This window comes from Sorex araneus, chromosome 3, assembly GCF_027595985.1.
Source record: "Sorex araneus isolate mSorAra2 chromosome 3, mSorAra2.pri, whole genome shotgun sequence".
Taxonomy (NCBI): domain Eukaryota; kingdom Metazoa; phylum Chordata; class Mammalia; order Eulipotyphla; family Soricidae; genus Sorex; species Sorex araneus.
In genome coordinates this window covers 202,927,485-202,944,321 of record NC_073304.1, presented here as the reverse complement: position 1 = coordinate 202,944,321, position 16,837 = coordinate 202,927,485, and the positions used below count along the sequence as shown (strand labels likewise).

The window sequence follows — 16,837 nt, the reverse complement described above, 5'->3', positions numbered from 1 at the left end:
AAATCCAAATTTCATAAATTCTAAGCTAGTGTTTTTGGTTTTATTTATGAGTTAAATAGAATAAGCTCTCTTCATTAATAACTGCTACAAAGTAGTCATGATTAAATGTATATATGTTGAATTGTTGGTAACGTTAGTAAGTCATCTATGGGTAGGAGCCGTCATGAATGTGATAAATCTAGCAAGTGATGCATGTATGCTTTGAGTTGAATAACTAGTGTATTAAATCAGTGTATACAGCAGATTTACCAGATTGGACCTTTGATCTGTTGTGAACTAGTGACTCCTCAGCTGCTTCTCATGTAATTTTGATACCAAATTTCTTTTTAATTTTTTTAATGACTAAAGATTTTTGGTTTGTTTGTAATTTTATGGAATGTTAGTGATCCTTTAAAAAGTGTTTATGAAAATTCATAAATAGTATGTTACTTAACTTGCATTTGTATAAGATATTACTCATACTTAAACCTAATTGGATGAATTCTTTATAATGAATAATGATGTTTCCCATGGATTTGCTTGTCAGAGCTGCAGAAATTGTGAATTGGAGTGGAAAAATGTTTTTGTTGCTTGACTTTTCCTTTCACCTCATTTTCATAAATTTTCTCCAGAGTTAGGAAAAAAAATAAATAGGGGTGACCCATATTACTGCTAGAAATTTTTCCTCCTAAACTATAATTTATTTCATAACAATTATCTTCTGCTTTGCTATGTTTATCTATCTAATCTATCTGTCTGTCTGTCTATATATCTATCTATCTGTCTATTTATCTATCTATCTACCTCTATTTTCTCATTGAATCCTTACATCACTGCCAGGAACCTGGTGATATTATATCTGTATTTTGCAGATGGGTAAGATGGGTATAGAGATACTTAGTGACTTACTTGTGTTCTCATAGCTAGTAACAGGTTTTAAACATATATTTTTTATTTGTGCCCTTACCTTTTGAATAGTCATTGCCAAAGTTGGAAGTTGGTAGTTCATACTAGGAATGCTTGTTGTTTAGATGTGTGTCTGTGTGTATTGTTGTTGTTGTTGTTGTTTTAATATGTTGTCAGTACATTTTTTGTATTTGTGTTTGGCTAAAACCCAGTGATGCTCAGGGGTTTCTCCTGGCTTTGCATTCAGGAATTACTCCCGGCAGTGTTTGGGGACCATATGGGATGGAGATTGAACCCAGGTCACATGCATGCAAGGCAAGCACTGTAATATCACTCCAGCCAGCTACCAATACATTTAAAGTAGAGATATTTCACAGACAGAAAAAAATGATTTTTTTTTTTATCCTGGGTTTCTTCTTTTCCATGTTGCAGCAGATTCCTAGAGTTTAGTAATCATCCCGTTTTAAGCACTGTCATCCCATTGTTCATCGATTTGCTTGAGTGGGTACCAGTAACGTCTCCATTGTGAGACTTGTTACTGTTTTTGGGATATCAAATACGCCACAGGTAGCTTGCCAGGCCCTGCCGTGCGGGGGGGATACTCTAGGTAGCTTGCTGGGCTCTCTGAGAGGGACAGAGGAATCAAACCCAGGTCAGCTGCGTGGAAGGCAAACGCCCTACCTGCTGTGCTATCACTCTAGTCCTAAATTGCTAAATTTATTTTTGGTAGAAGAGGTATATGGTTTCTCAGGCCAAAATTCATTAATATTACCTTCCTGGTCCTTGAGGTATTTTTCAGTTTTAGTTATTTTTGGCTTTGAAATCATATCAGGGATTGCTGAAGGGCCATTCCTAAGCTTGGTGCTTAGGCAACCATGTGGTGTGCTCCAGTCCATTGAGCTATCTCTCTGACCTAGTATTTTAGTTTTGGAACTTTGCATCATCACTTTTTACTACCTTCACTAATTCCTGTTATGCTTGACTTTGTTCCAGATCAAAGTAGCCATGAGGGGCTGAAGAGATAATACAGTGGGTGGAATGTTTGCCTTGCATGCAGCCGGCCTGGGTTAGATCCCGAGCATCCCATATGACCTCCTGAACACAGCCAGGAATGCTTTCTGAATGCAGAGCCAGGAGGGAGCCTTGAGCACTGCAGGGTGTGACCCAAAACCAAAACAAAAAACCCAAAGTAGCCATGAAATGTTTGTATTCATAGGTCTTATCTTCTGCATATCAGGTGTGAGAAAAGTAAAGTGCAAGGGAGATGCCTTTTGTTTCTGGCCATTTGTGTTGAAATTATGCATGTGCATAATTTTATATCTCAGAAATTTTGTTGATAGTGTTGATCAAGAATAAGGTGGAATGTGATTCGGAAATAGTGAAGGGTATTGAAGCAGTGCAAGTTTCTTCTCAGCCAGCACCTACTGTTCTGAGTCTGTAGTGCTACAGTGGAACATAACTTTCTCTAGACTTGGTACAGATTCCCTGGAGTGAACTCAATGTTCTCTTCATAACTCACCAAAGCACACTGTGCCTTTTTGTATGCGTTGGGGTGGAGGTGGGGGTGTGGGGAGGGGTTGTTGTGGGAAGAAGTGAGAGGAGTTCTCCTTTGCTCTCTCACAAGCCTGGTCTCAGATGAGAGTAGACATAACCTGGTTTACTGACTGACTAGCAAAGATCGCATGATATTCTAAACTAAGAGTCTAGGACTGTGGAGGCAAACCAGTGAGAGCCAGATCAGGGTCAGTATCTGAGTGGAGAGAACTAGATGCATTTGGGATACAGGTGTTTGCTCTGTGGTCCCAGGATCAGAGAATCAACTGCACTTGGATCAACTTTGCAGTTTATGTTCCAGAGCTGTCTCCAATAAGACATGGGGCTCACAGAACACAAAGTGATGAGAAAGGATGGGAAAGTCTGGGTAGGGGGGAGGGTGTTCAGGATGCACAAATTCCTAGTTTAGCACCATTATCTGTGTCAGAGCTGTCCATTCTGTCCTTCAGAGGAGGAATTTGGTTCTATATTCTTCTTCACATTGCAGTTGATTTGAATCTGGCTACATTAGTCAGTGTATCTTATCCTGGTAGATATTTTCTCAAAATTGCCGTAGAGCGAAAAGATAGTACAGCAGAGAAGGTGCGTGTCTTGTATATAGCTTGTTCTTGGGTAATAGTCAGGAGTGATCCTTGATCACAGTCAGAAATAAACCCTGAGCACCTCCAGGTGTGTCCCCCAGTTATTATAGGTGATTAGGTGGTTTATATTACATTTACTTTAGACAGAAATGTCTTTAAAACGGCATGCTATAGGTGAAATATAAAAAAGACTTATGGTAGAAGGTCTTTATAAAAAGTCTGTGTCCAAGTGATCACACATGCTTTAATTTGTGCTATAGAGTTTTAAAGCATCCTTTCCCTCTCTTAGGAGATCTGTGTATGACTTTATTTTTTTATATTTTCTATATTGTCACTATTCAGTAGTGTGCCTCTTCAAGTTTATTGAAGGCAGAACTGTATCTAAAACTTAGTTTTAGATCTCCCATATAAATGAAGGTTAGATAGCTCCTTCCCTCCCTCCCTTTTCTATTCCCCTCCTCCCTTCTCCCTCACAGTGTAGTAGTGCTGTGGGTTCATGGCTTTCAATTGATTATTTATTTTTTAATTTCAAGAGGATCTTTCTGGAAGGGGTTTGTGTTTCAGTAGTGACACTGATCTTTGTTCTATCCTTATTTCAGTATCAGTCCTTGTTGAGTAAATGCTTGATGCTTCTTTTGTACTTTTGTACTTTCATTTATTTTTTTGTCCTCCCCTTCCCTCTCTTCCCCTTCTCCCCACTTCCTCCTTCTTTCCCCTTCCCTTTTCCTTTTCCTTCCCCTTCCCCTTTCTTGCTGTGCTCAGGGCTTACTCTTAACTCGGTGCTCAGAGATCATTCCTGATTGGGTTCAAGAGACTATTTATTTATTTTTTTTTTTAACTTTCCACATGGTGATTTATTTATTTATTTATTTATTTTTATTTTTAATTAGAGAATCACCGTGAGGGTACAGTTACAGATTTATACACTTTTGTGCTTATACTTCCCTCATACAAAGTTCGGGAACCCATCCCTTCACCAGTGCCCATTCTCCACCACCCGTAAACCCGGCGTCCCTCCCACGCTCCCCACTCCCATCTCCCCCCCACCCCACCCTGCCACTGTGGCAGGGCATTCCCTTCTGTTCTCTCTCTCTAATTAGCTGTTGTGGTTTGCAATAAAGGTGTTGAGTGGCCGCTGTGCTCAGTCTCTAGCCCTCATTCAGCCCGCAACTCCCTTCCCCTACATGGCCTTCAACTACAATGTAGTTGGTGATCGCTTCTCTGAGTTGCCCTTTCCCCAGAACGTGAGGCCAGCCGCGAAGCCATGGGGTCAACCTCCTGGTACTTATTTCTACGGTTCTTGGGTATTAGTCTCCCACTCTGATATTCTATATACCATAGATGAGTGCAGTCTTTCTATGTCTGTCTCTCTCTTTCTGACTCATTTCACTCAGCATGAAACTTTTCATGCCCATCCACTTAACTACAAAATTTCAAGAGACTATTTATATGCTGTGCCAGGATGAAGCCTGAGTCAGGGCAGATACCCTGCTCACTGTAGTGTCTCTCCAACTCCTAAGAAGTTTCTTTTTCTTTTCGTTGTTTTTTTTTTTTTTTTTGTGCCACACCCAATGATGCTCAGTGCTTACTCCTGGCTCTGCACGCAGGAGTCATTCTTGACAATTCACAGGACACCATATGGGATGCCAGGGACTAAACTTGGGTTGGATGGAGGATGGATAAAGAGTGGATGAAAGATGGGTGGATGGTGGCTATTAATAATAAACTTTCTATGTACCATTTCTCTATGGCTCCCCCCTTTCCCCACCACGCACACAAAGCACATTCTCTGTGACTAGAACTCAGCCCTGGCCCTCTGTATGGCATTTTAATTTCTTTTTTATTTTGTTCTTTTTTGTTTTGTTCTTAAGCCATTCCCTGTGTTTGTGAGAGGCTATTATGAGGCTCTGTGCATAGGCTTTACTCTTGGCAGTGTGTGGGGAACCACGAGAGGCTGGGGATCAAACCACTGGTCTCTCACATGCAAAGCCCGTGCCCCACCCTTAGAATTATCTCCTTGATACTTTAACTTAATTTGGCTGAATAACAAGAAGTGGAACCTGGGTCAAAAGATAAGTGTACATTTAATGTTATAAGGAGTATTAAAGTGCCCAATTCTTTTTAAGACTTACACACAAAACGGTTGATTTTTAGACTTATGTATTTGGGTATATTATTCTTGTCTTAATGATTTTCCCGTGGAGTTAGGAACCCAGAAACTTCTATAGAGAGAAGTAAGGCTATTTTCTCACCCCATCAGGAGCAGACTTTGTTCTGGGGTCATTCACTTTCTCCAGAGAAGTTTCTTCATTTATTTTGCTTACGCAGTCGAATGTCAAGGAAAGGGCAAAGGAAGGCAGCAAGATAGAAAAATTCTCAGTCCTCCCTATAGATCTCAACTAAGTCTGTTGTTTTCATGTCTGAGACAGTATGTATTTATGAGAGAATGTATGAGAAACTTCGGTAGCAGCTTTGACAAAGGATATTTTAAAAACACATATCTGTAAGGAGTTGATATTTTAATTTCTTTTTTATTTTGTTGTTTTTGTAGGTAGGTGGTAGATCGGTGTCTGACTGTATTGAGTTGCAAGAGAGTTTAATCAGCTGAGAGTTCAGCTAGTCTCTCTATACTTACTTAATTAAAACATTTTGTGTGTGTGCGTGTGTAGCGATCAAACCCAGGCTCCTATATATTCAAGGCATATGATTAACCACTAAGCCACCTTTGTGGCCCTGATCATTCTTTAGTGTAGTCTTAAACTACCTCCCACTGCTTTTTGTGTTAATTGATACTATCAATAATACCTAAGGACTCTGAACAGGGAAATAAGTTTGCTTCTTGTTCACAGGTTTTCACTGCTACTGCTTAGGTTCAGCTTTCTTCAGTCACCATCCCTTTAAAAATGTTTACCAGAAAAGTAATTTACTCTCTCTTGGGTTATAAGATCTTACTTCTCCTATTCTCTTTGTCCTTGTGAGTTTATGGACTTTTGAAATTGTTAATATAGCGTTAGTCAAGGAGAGAGAAAAGAAAGAGTGACAGTGAGCAAACCTTTGTTCAGTTTTCCTTTTTCCTTAAAATTGCCTTTTTCTTTTTAACTAAAATAACTACATTAACATTGTTTTCTTACCTTAAAATATACTAAACTTGTTTCTGTCTTATTTTATATCTTGCCTGAACTTCTATTTAAAAAAATTTCAGTTTCATGTGTATAATGGACACTTTTTATGTGCCCCCTTCCTGTAGGTTAATCGAGCCCGCAGGGCTATACCTAGTATGCTCAGGAGGCCATGTAGTGCCCAGGATCAAATCCTCTGCCCTGAGCATGTGTTCCAACCCTTTGGGCTCTCTCCTTCAACCCAGCCCCCCTTTCCTTTTTGTGTTTGGGCTGCACCCTCAGGGCCAATACAAGCTTAATGATAAGGTCACTCAGCAGTGTTCAGGGGCCATGCAGTTCCTGGCATCAAGCCTGGTCCTCCTACAGGCAGACATGCACTTCAGCCCGCTGATTTTTCTCTATGACCCCACTTAGTCTCTTTCTTTTGAAGAAATAAAAATACTGCTTCTTTTTGTAAATTTGAATCTGGTAATATTTTAGTACCTAATATCCTATTTTGAGTATATAGAATATAGAGTGAGCTACCTGAATATTATCTGAATGTGCCTGTTTCCTATCTGCCTGTGTTTGTATTTGAATTCTGACTATGCCTGTATTATTCAGACAGAACAAAATGTCTGTGACTTGGTCAATGCCTATGACTGTGCTCAAGGAGTATAAAGAACATAATTTCTTCCCCAGAGGAACTGAGGGCATTGCTGTTGAAACCTTATTAATGCCAGAATCTAATGCCATTTAGCTTAACTGCTAATTTGAAATTCTTGTTCCCTCTTCCTTGTTCCTGCTTAAAATTTGCATGCATAATTTAATGTTCTGTTGTTTCAAGATAGTGGGTCAGGAATTTTCATGTTTATTTTAATAGATAAAAAAATTTTAGAATTATGACAAGATATCTTTGGATTTGTTTTACTTAACCTGGAAAGAGAAATCATATATACCCTTTCTCTCTCTCTATGTGTGTATATATATACATATATGTATATATTTATCACTGTCACTGTATCATTGTCATCCCATTACTCATCGATTTGCTCGAGTGGGCACCAGTAACATCCCATTGTGAAACTTTTTACTGTTTTTGGCATATCGAAAACACCACGGGTAGCTTGCCAGGCTCTGCTGTGTGGGCGAGATACTCTCGATAGCTTGCCGGGCTGGGCTTTCCGAGAGGGGCAGAGGAATTGAATCCAGGTCGGCTGCATGCAAGGCGAACCCCCTACCCGCTGCACTGTTGCTCCAGCCCGTGTGTGTGTGTGTGTGTGTGTGTGTGTGTGTGTGTGTGTGTAATATATAATATATTTACACACACACATATAATTTTTTTTAATTTATTTATTTTTAATTAGAGAATCACCGTGAGGGTACAGTTACAGATTTATACACTTTTGTGCTTATACTTCCCTCATACAAAGTTTGGGAACCCATCCCTTCACCAGTGCCCATTCTCCACCACCCGTAAACCCAGTGTCCCTCCCACCCTCCCCAATCTCATCTCCCCCCCACCCCACCCTGCCACTGTGGCAAGGCATTCCCTTCTGTTTTCTCTCTCTAATTAGCTGTTGACACACATATAATTTTTAAAGATTGAATCACCGTGAGATACAAGTTACAAAGTTGTTCATGATTGGGTTTCAGTCATACAATGTTCTATCACCCATCCCTTCACCAGTGTACATTTCCTACTACCAATGTCCCCAGTTGCCCTCCTGCACCCTTCCCCCCAGCCTACCTCTGTGGCAGGTACTTTCCTTTCTCTCTCTCGCTCTCCCTCTCCCTCTCTCTCTCGCTTTCTCGCTCTCTCTCTTTTTGGGCATTATGGTTTGCAGCACATGTTCTGAAAGGTTATAATATTTGTCCCTTTACCTACTTTCAGCACTCAGTTCTTGTCCAGAGTCATCATTTCCAACTTACCTTTGGTATAGTGTTCCCTCCTCTATCCTTAGCAGCCCTCCCCACTATCACTTGTGTATTTGACTTTTTAAAAATTAGGCATTTGATTAAAAACGTGTAAAGATTTAGGGGCCAGAGCAATAGTACAGTAGGTAGGTGCACTTTCCTTGCACATGACTGACCTGGGTTCCATCCATCCCTGGGATCCCATATTCCCTACTCCCCAATCCTGCCTGCTAGGAGTGATTCCTGAGTGCAGAGCTAGGAGTAACCTCTGAGCACTACTGGGTATGGTCTTTACTGTCACTGTCCTCCCCTTGCTCATCAATTTGCTCGAGCCAGCATCAGTAACGTCTCCACTGTGAGACTTGGTGTGGTCTTTAAAAAAAAAGCAAACCAAAAAAACCCCAACCAAAACCAAATCTAAAAACCCACCATCAACAAAAAAACATGTAAATAATTTGAAAGCCTTCCTTCTAGTTTCTTACCCATCTTGTAATTGCAGTTACAGATGTAGAGCTGAAACGCCTGAAAGATGCCTTCAAGAGGACCTGCGGACTCTCATATTACATGGGCCAGCACTGCTTCATCAGGGAAGTGCTTGGGGATGGAGTGCCTCCAAAAGTTGCTGAGGTAATCTTTAGGTTCTAGGTTTTCATTTGAGACTTATTCACCATCCTGAATTCAGGAGGAGCCTCCTGGTCTTAATGGATTTACTCTTTCCCACAGTTATTTTTCTTGCTGAGAAGGTAAACAGGTTTTAGATACAGCTTTGTTTTCAGGAGCCAAAGGGGATTATTGCATTTATAGAGCTGCAGGTCTGCTTCTCTGAAACTTCTGAGTTATAACTGATAATAATCATGGGTTATTTTGTATGAGTGGCTTCTGTTACTTTGATATATAATTTTTATGTTAGTATGTTTTATGAATTTGTATTAAAGGAAGGCTTTTGCTTTATAGAATTAACAAAACCCCATTCTGTAAAATTAAGTATAATAAATGAAACATAATCCAGTTGGAATTTGTAAGCCTATTTAAAAAAATTTTTTTTTGTTTTGGGGCCACACCCAGTGGTACTTAGGATTTACTTCTGGCTTTGCACCCAGGGATTACTTCTCGTACTCTGGGGACCATACAGGGTATCAGGGATCAAACCTGGGTCAGCCATGTGCAAGGCAAATTCCCTTACCTACAGCACTATTGCTCCAGCCCCTAAAATGCTAAAAATGGGCTGGAAAGGTAAACCAATGGACCGGACACATGTGGGAGGCCAGTGATATATCCCCAGCACTCCATGGTGTTTGGAACTTGGCCAAGAGTGATCCCCAAACATAGAGCTGGGAATAAAATTTAAAAAAACAAAACAAAAACTAACCCCCAAGGAGAGAAGGGGGGAGAGGGGGAGAGAGTTTTGCCAGGAATGATTCCTGATTGCAGATCCAGGAGTAAGCCCTTGAGCACTGCTAGGTATGACTGGAAACAAGCAAAATAATCCTACTAGGCAGAGATAAAATGGATCATTTGACATAAAAATGTTTACTATTTCATAGGTATATCCGTAGATAGACATTTTTTCATTCTGTGAAAATGTGAATAAAGTTAATAAGACAAGTCACTATAATAATAGGAATTTTTTTTTTGTCATTTGTCTTGGCGTCACACCCAGTGGTACTCCTGGTTCTGTACTCAGGGATCACTTGTGGCAGTGCTATACAGTGCTGGGGATCGAATCTGGGTTGGCTGCCTGCGAGGCAAGTGCTTGCCCAGTGTACTCTCTCTCTGGCCCCTATTAAGAATTTTTAAACGTGCAGCCAATCTTAATTCTATCCCCAGCAACACATATTACACCCTGAGCTTAGCCAGGACCCAGGAATAAGCCCTGAACACTGCTGGGTGTGGCTCCAAAATAGAAATAAATAAACAAATAAATAAATAAATAAATAGTCATTACTGGCTAGAATAGTTTAAGCAATTGTTTTGCAAGAATGAACTTCATTTTAAATGATAATATCTTGAGGTTTCAGTTTCATAGTAGTTAAGACTTGTGTTAATTCTGCTTACACACAAGTTTAAACACAACTAAGTCTAGTCCAGGATTATGTACAAATTGATGCATTATGCTTTTATTTTTTTCTAACTTTATTTGAATACTGTGGTTTACAAAGTTCCTAATATAGTTGCTTAAGGCATTCAGTGTTCCAATACCAAACTGGTATCAACAGTGTGACCTTTCCTCCACCATTTTCCTTAGTTTCCCACCCATGCCTAAGGCTGCCCCCTTAGCAGGTCCAAAATAATTTATTTTATATTGCTTGTTATGACAAAGTGCCAAATGAATTATCAAAATAGCTCAGAAAAAGAATTTGTGAAAATTGTTATTAAAATTGTAATAATTATTATCACTGAATTAATAATTGTAATAATTCCATAATGTTATTAAAGTCATTGTCTGAGGATTTTACTAAGCTATTTGTTGCTATTTGAGCCTTCTGTGTTATTGTTTTTTACTTATTGAGCTTAGTGGTCTTCTCTGCTACACTTCCATCTAATTTGCTGTGCTCCTACTGGGCTGTCAGTATTATGGAATTTCAGTTTTGCACAGCAGCATATGTGGCACACACTCCAGGAGCTGTTGAACTGGAACAATACTTTGGCTTGGCATTTCTTGAGTTGTGAAGAATTTCTTAGTTGTGAAGCTGTGCTGTTCATATGCCAGAGGCTGTGGGGTGTGGGTGTGGCTTCTGGGGCTTCTGGCTGTAGAGGGGTAGGAGTGACTGTCTTCCCCCACTTCTAGAAGGCCCCAGAGTTTTCAGCCTGGAGACTGTTATACCTGAGAGTTTTCACTGGCTTGGTGTCCTTTTTTTTTTTTTTTTTTGTATTTTGGGTCACAGTTGAAGATGCACAGGGGTTACTCCTGGCTCATGTACTCAGGAATTACTCCTGGAGGTACTTGGGACCATATGGGATTCTGGGAATTGAACCTGGGTCAGCCTCATGCAGGCAAACTCCCTACCTGCTATGCTATCGCTCCAGCCCCGGTGTCCCTTTTTTGTCTTGTTATTTATTCACCTAGTCTTACATTTTAAATGAGGGAGGTTGCTAGTAGAGGATGGATATTGATCAGTACATTCCTGTTGTTTGAATTATAAAGTATTATAAATCTAGGTACCTCTACCTTTAATCTCTAGTGTATTCTCAGGAAAGGAAATCTTTATAGTTTCTCTTAGAATAGTCTGAAAGGTTGTGTGACCCTATTAAGCTCAATTTTGGTACAGTTAGTTTCAGCATTCCTGTAAAATGAACTTGTCACTTATTTCAGGCATCATTCTAAGATTGGCTGGGCAGTAAATAGACTTTGTATTTTATTTATTAATTTTTTTGTAGGTAGGCTACTACTAGCTTTTATATATATTTATAGACAGGTGAGAAATTTTTAGTTCATTGTTGCAGTGAGAGGTATTTGCTAAAAGGGAAATGGCATATTTAAAATAAAATGGAAGGATGATCAGGACAGATTTTTTGGTGGGGGTGGAGGGCAAATCTGCAATGCTCAGAGTTTATTCCTAGCTCTGCACTCAGGAATTATTCCTGGCTGTGCTTGGGGACCATTTATGACGCTGAGGATTGAATCTAGGTCGACCGTGTGCAAGGCAAGTGTCCTACTCACTGTACTACTGCTCAGTCTCTAGGACAGATAGTTTTGCAGCCTGAATTTAGTTTTAATGTAGAGGAAGCACAAAATCCATTTTCTACAGTTACAGGAAAATTAGGTTAAATGCTGAGATTTATAAATAAGTCCATTGTTGCAAAACTAAGGATATAAGGCCCTTGTAAGCTTCAGGGCTTGAAAACATAAAAACAGTTAATGTTTTCTTGACAATTTTAGTCATTGTTTGTTGGATAACATTGGTTTGTCCTTGTTCCTCCAGGGAGCTTAGGTTTACTTAGCTACTCTCACAACAGTGCCCCTGAGGCACACCCAGTTCAATCAAGCACTAATAATCCTGTATTGCCTTTCTCTTTCCTTTATGTCCTTTGCATGGTTTATTTAGCAATGTCCATTTTGTATGGACACAGGAAGTCAGTTGATGCTATGCTATGACAGTTCCTGATAGTGCTCAGGGGACCCTGTGGTGCTAGGGATTAAACCTGTGTCTCCCACGTACAAAGCATGCACTAGCCTATTATCTTGCTCAGATAATCACTTGAAATCTTGCTATGTAACTAGAATCTAAAATATTCACTAGTCTTTATCTTTTGCAGTTGGGGGTGATAGGGAAGCTTCTAAGCAGTGCCAGTGAGCTTGAGAGCCACTCTGGTGATATTTGGCTAGTGATTCAGTGTTAGGACCTGAAATAGAGCTACTCAGGCCCTAGCTGGGGACCACCAAGGCCATGCCAGTGGTCCTTGTGCTCAAGAGCTACATCCAGCAGTGCTCAGGATGGGGAAGCATATAGTGCCAACCATTTGAACTTGGGTCTTGGCCCATGGACCCCTGACCACTGAGCTATATCTTCCCGTCTCTGTATCTTAACTGCATAACTTTTCCCCTTCATGCTGGGGAGGTGGGACTCCTGCAGGTATGTGCTCTAGCTGTGTAAGCCATTTCCCTGGCCAGTTCTTAAATTTCAGTTTGTTTTTTTTTTCAGCATTTTCCCTTGTAAGACAACACCATAATAAATGAATAAAGATTCCAAACATGCAGTTAGATAAAGATAATACAGTAGAGTATTATTTTGTTTTTGTAAAATTACACATGAACTTTGGAAAAGGCTATTACTGTCTTAATAATTCTTTGGGGTTTGTTTTTGTTTTTGGTCCGGTTTCGGCCCACACCCAGCACTGCTCAGGGCTTCTTAGTGGCTTTTCATTCAGGGATCACTGCTGGTAGGCCTGGGGGGACATATGGGATGCTGAGGATCAAACCTGAATCAAACCTCATGCAAGGCAAGCGCCCTACCCCGTTGACTATTGCTCCAGCTCCAGTCTTAATGATGCTTAACTGCCAAGTTTTATCTTAGAGCAGTACTTAAACAGCTTCATGAAAAAGAGTTTATAATAGAATAGCTGACATGTCGTTAAGCATAATGGGACTAGTGAATCCCTTGTTTAAAACATGACTTCAAATATGTTGTATAAATTATAAATGTTTTGAGTAGTATGCCAGATGTCAAAGAAGTTATTCATTTATACTGGTACTGAAAAAATACTCCTATAGAAGCTAATTTAGGCATAAACATTTATTTTTCATTATTGGTATATTAGCTGAGGCTACTATAGTAGATCATAAAGATAATTGTATCCTATTCAAGCCAGTCTTGATGAGGTACTTTGTCCAATAACATATTCTTTAAGTGCTTTTGTAAGCTACAGTAAGTTTGATTTAATTTATGAATGACTGCCCAAATTTAGCTGATACAATCTAGCTGAATTTAACCATACTTCATATAAAAAGGAGTTTAAATGATAGAGAAGGCAGCTGGTACTTGGTCAAATTGAGTGAATGCAGTGAGGAAGTGTCTGAATTCTTAGACTTTATCTCTCTATACCTATTGGTAGAATAGCTTATATATGTTCATATAGCCATATTTTATTATCTATCATCAGTTTCTCAGAAATTTTTCATATTTGCCTTCACTAGGGTTGTTACTATCTTTAAAATCTACCTTTTGTTGTTGTTCTGTGGTGCTCAGGGATCACTGGATTAGGTGATGGTGGTGCCAAAGATCAAGCCGGGGTCAGCCGCAATTGCCTCATCTGTCCAGTCCTCCACTCCCCCATACTATCCCTCTAGCCCCAACACTACCATCTTTATCCCCTGAGCTCTGCCGGCTGTGGTTTAACCCCTTCCCCCCATAAAACTATAACCTGTTATAAGTATCACTGTCACTGTCATCCTGTTGTTCATCGGTTTGCTCCAGCAGGCACCAGTAACATCTCCATTGTGAGACTTGTTACTGTTTTTGGCATATTGAATATGCCACGGGTAGCTTGCCAGGCTCCACCGTGCAGGTGAGATACTCTCAGTAGCTTGCTGGGCTCTCGGAGAGGGAGGGAGGAATTGAACCCAGGTCAGCTGTGTGCAAGGCAAATGCCCTACCCACTGTGCTATTGCTCTGATCCTGATGTTGTTAAAGAAATGTCACAGTGGGGCTGGAGCAATAGCACAGCGGATAGGGCGTTTGCCTTGCACTCACCCAACCCGGTTTCAATTCCCAGCATCCCATATGGTCCCCTGAGCACCGCCAGGGGTAATTCCTGAGTGCAGAGCCAGGAGTGACCCCTGTGCATTGCCGGTTGTGACCCCAAAAAGAAAAGGAAAAAAAAAGGAAGAGAAAGAAATGTCACAGTTTAGAAGCCCAAGAGATAATTGGCCAGGGGCGTGTTTCTGTGTGTTAAATAAAGGCCACAGGTTAGCAGCCCAAGAGGTAAACTTATAATAGTAATGTACTAAAGTCGTAGATATACACACACAGCACACACTCATATACAAGGGATCAGATACAAAACCCCAACTTTACCCAGGGTGTGACTTGCACCTGTCAGCCACTCGGGCTAAGTTGGGGTAAACGGGCGGGGAGAAGGTGCGGGGACTGTGTCCCCATCAGGCTGGGCACCCACTGCGGGGCCGGGTGTGCCGGGCCCTCCTCCGAGCAGCCAATGCGGCCCAACGGGCAGCCGACTGCGCCCCACCCCGGAGGTCGCCCCCCAGCACCCTGCCCGGGGCAGGGAGGGAAAGCACCTGGGGTGGGGGGGCGCTCGTCCGGCGGGTCCTCAGGTGTGGACACCCTCCTCCACGCTCTCTCTCTGCCGCTGTGGTCCACCAGGGAACACGCCTCTCTTTCTGGAATCTTTTCTGGTCATGGAGGCACGCCTGCATACTTTGATAAGTATGCATTATCATATTCGATATTAAGATTAAAATATAGGCAGACGAGTTATAAACCTTAGTTGAACCATTATTTCTGTATTTTTTGTCATTAAGTGATAAATGTGAGGATTCTTTCTTAATGTCTTTTTTTTTTTTTTATTGAATCACCAAGTGGAGGGTTACATAGTTCTCAGGATTATGTCAGTTATACAATACTCAAACACCCTTCCCTTCACCAATGCCCCTATTCCATCACCAACCACCCCAGTATACCTCCCGCCCCCTCCCGCCCCCCCAGTCCCCGCCCTTGTAAGTGATAAGTTTCACTTCGTTTACACTTTATCTTGGTTACATTCTATGTTTCAACACACAACTCACTACCGTTGCTGGGGTTTCCCCCCAAAAAGAAAAAGACAGTCCTATTACCAAGGAAGCATTTGATAGTTCTCCATTGCTAAGAATATAGAGATATTAAGTCCCGCTGTTTGTTACATAACTTTTCTTTTTCCCCCTTGCCCCGTGCCACCGAGTTCACGCCTGTTTAGTAATCGCCACGCTGTCTGACAAAGGGAAAAAAACCGAAGGGGATGGTTATTTCCCGTCATCAGCCGTCGTGGGGCTCTGGCTTAGTTGATAGTCTAGTAGAGTGTCTGCAAGCAGTTTCTGGAACCAAAGGTCTTGCGCTGGTATTGGCTCCGGCTCGAGATTCCACCAGCGTCCCGCTGTTCCATGTACATAATTTTTTCCCTTATATCCCATTCCCACGCCACCAGGTCTGTTTGCTTAATGGACATCACACTATGTTTGACACCACGCCGCGTTTCTTCCCGAGAAAGAAGGATATTTCTTCTCAGCCGGCGTGGGGATATAGCTTAGTTCAGTCTAGAGAGATGGCTACCACTTTGATTGCCTTCAATATTTCAGCAAAAGACTTACTATTCTTGTTAGGATCTCCCACAAAAGTCCGACCCATTAAGAAGGAACCATTATATATTGCTGATACTAAAATGACATTAGGTCGTGCGGCCGCGCGGTTTTGGGTTTCTGTATAAAGTCCAGGGAAAGTACAACCAGAAATAACATCACTATAAACTTTTACCCTTTTATGGTGCTCATAAGATGGAGAAACCTAGAGAGAGGTTCGGCGTCTCCATTTTGCACTCAGAAAGCCGTGGACCCTGCGCTGTGCTCGGGAGGAAGGGATTGAGAGAGAGAGGTTAAAAGAATTGGGGAATTCCCGGTTTCCACTCTCACAGCCCGCCGTGGGGTCTCCGATCCCATGCCGGAATTAGTTCAGTGGGCTGCTTGGAGTCCAAGGGCGCGCTTTTGGGTTCTTCCATCATGCTCGATCCACTGCACGGCCCAAAGTCTTAATGTACTTTTAAGAAAACCAATTAAAATTAGAGAGAGAAAACAGAAGGGAATGCCTTGCCACAGTGGCAGGGTGGGGTGGGGGGGAGATGGGATTGGGGAGGGTGGGAGGGACACTGGGTTTACGGGTGGTGGAGAATGGGCACTGGTGAAGGGATGGGTTCCCAAACTTTGTATGAGGGAAGTATAAGCACAAAAGTGTATAAATCTGTAACTGTACCCTCACGGTGATTCTCTAATTAAAAATAAATAAATTTAAAAAAAAAAAAGAAAACCAATTAAATATTGAGGCACTTGCCTTGCATATGACCAATTTTGGGTTCTATTGCTGGCACCACATGTGAGTTTCAGCACTGTCAGGAATGATTCCTGAGAACAAAGAGTAAGCCCTGAGTATTACTGGATGTCACCCAAAATACTGAAACAAAAAATTTAGATATGATTGACATTTAATATTATTAGTTTCAGGTGTACAAGATGATTTGAATTTGTATATGTTGTAAAATAATCTACACATTGTCTACTTAACATGTCACAGTCATAAATATTTTATATTTTAATAGAAT

The 16,837-nt window shown here is 41.1% G+C and overlaps 1 protein-coding gene across 2 annotated transcripts in view; it reads left to right on the top strand.

Moving 5' to 3' along the window:
* Nucleotides 1-16,837, top strand: part of USP32 (ubiquitin specific peptidase 32) — a 188,838-nt gene that overhangs the window by 39,029 nt on the left and 132,972 nt on the right. For both annotated transcript variants that reach the window (XM_055131187.1, XM_004608600.2), the window contains exon 2: nucleotides 8,535-8,662. In XM_055131187.1, the coding sequence (XP_054987162.1) occupies nucleotides 8,535-8,662 (128 nt within the window). The remainder of the gene's footprint in view (nucleotides 1-8,534; nucleotides 8,663-16,837) is intronic.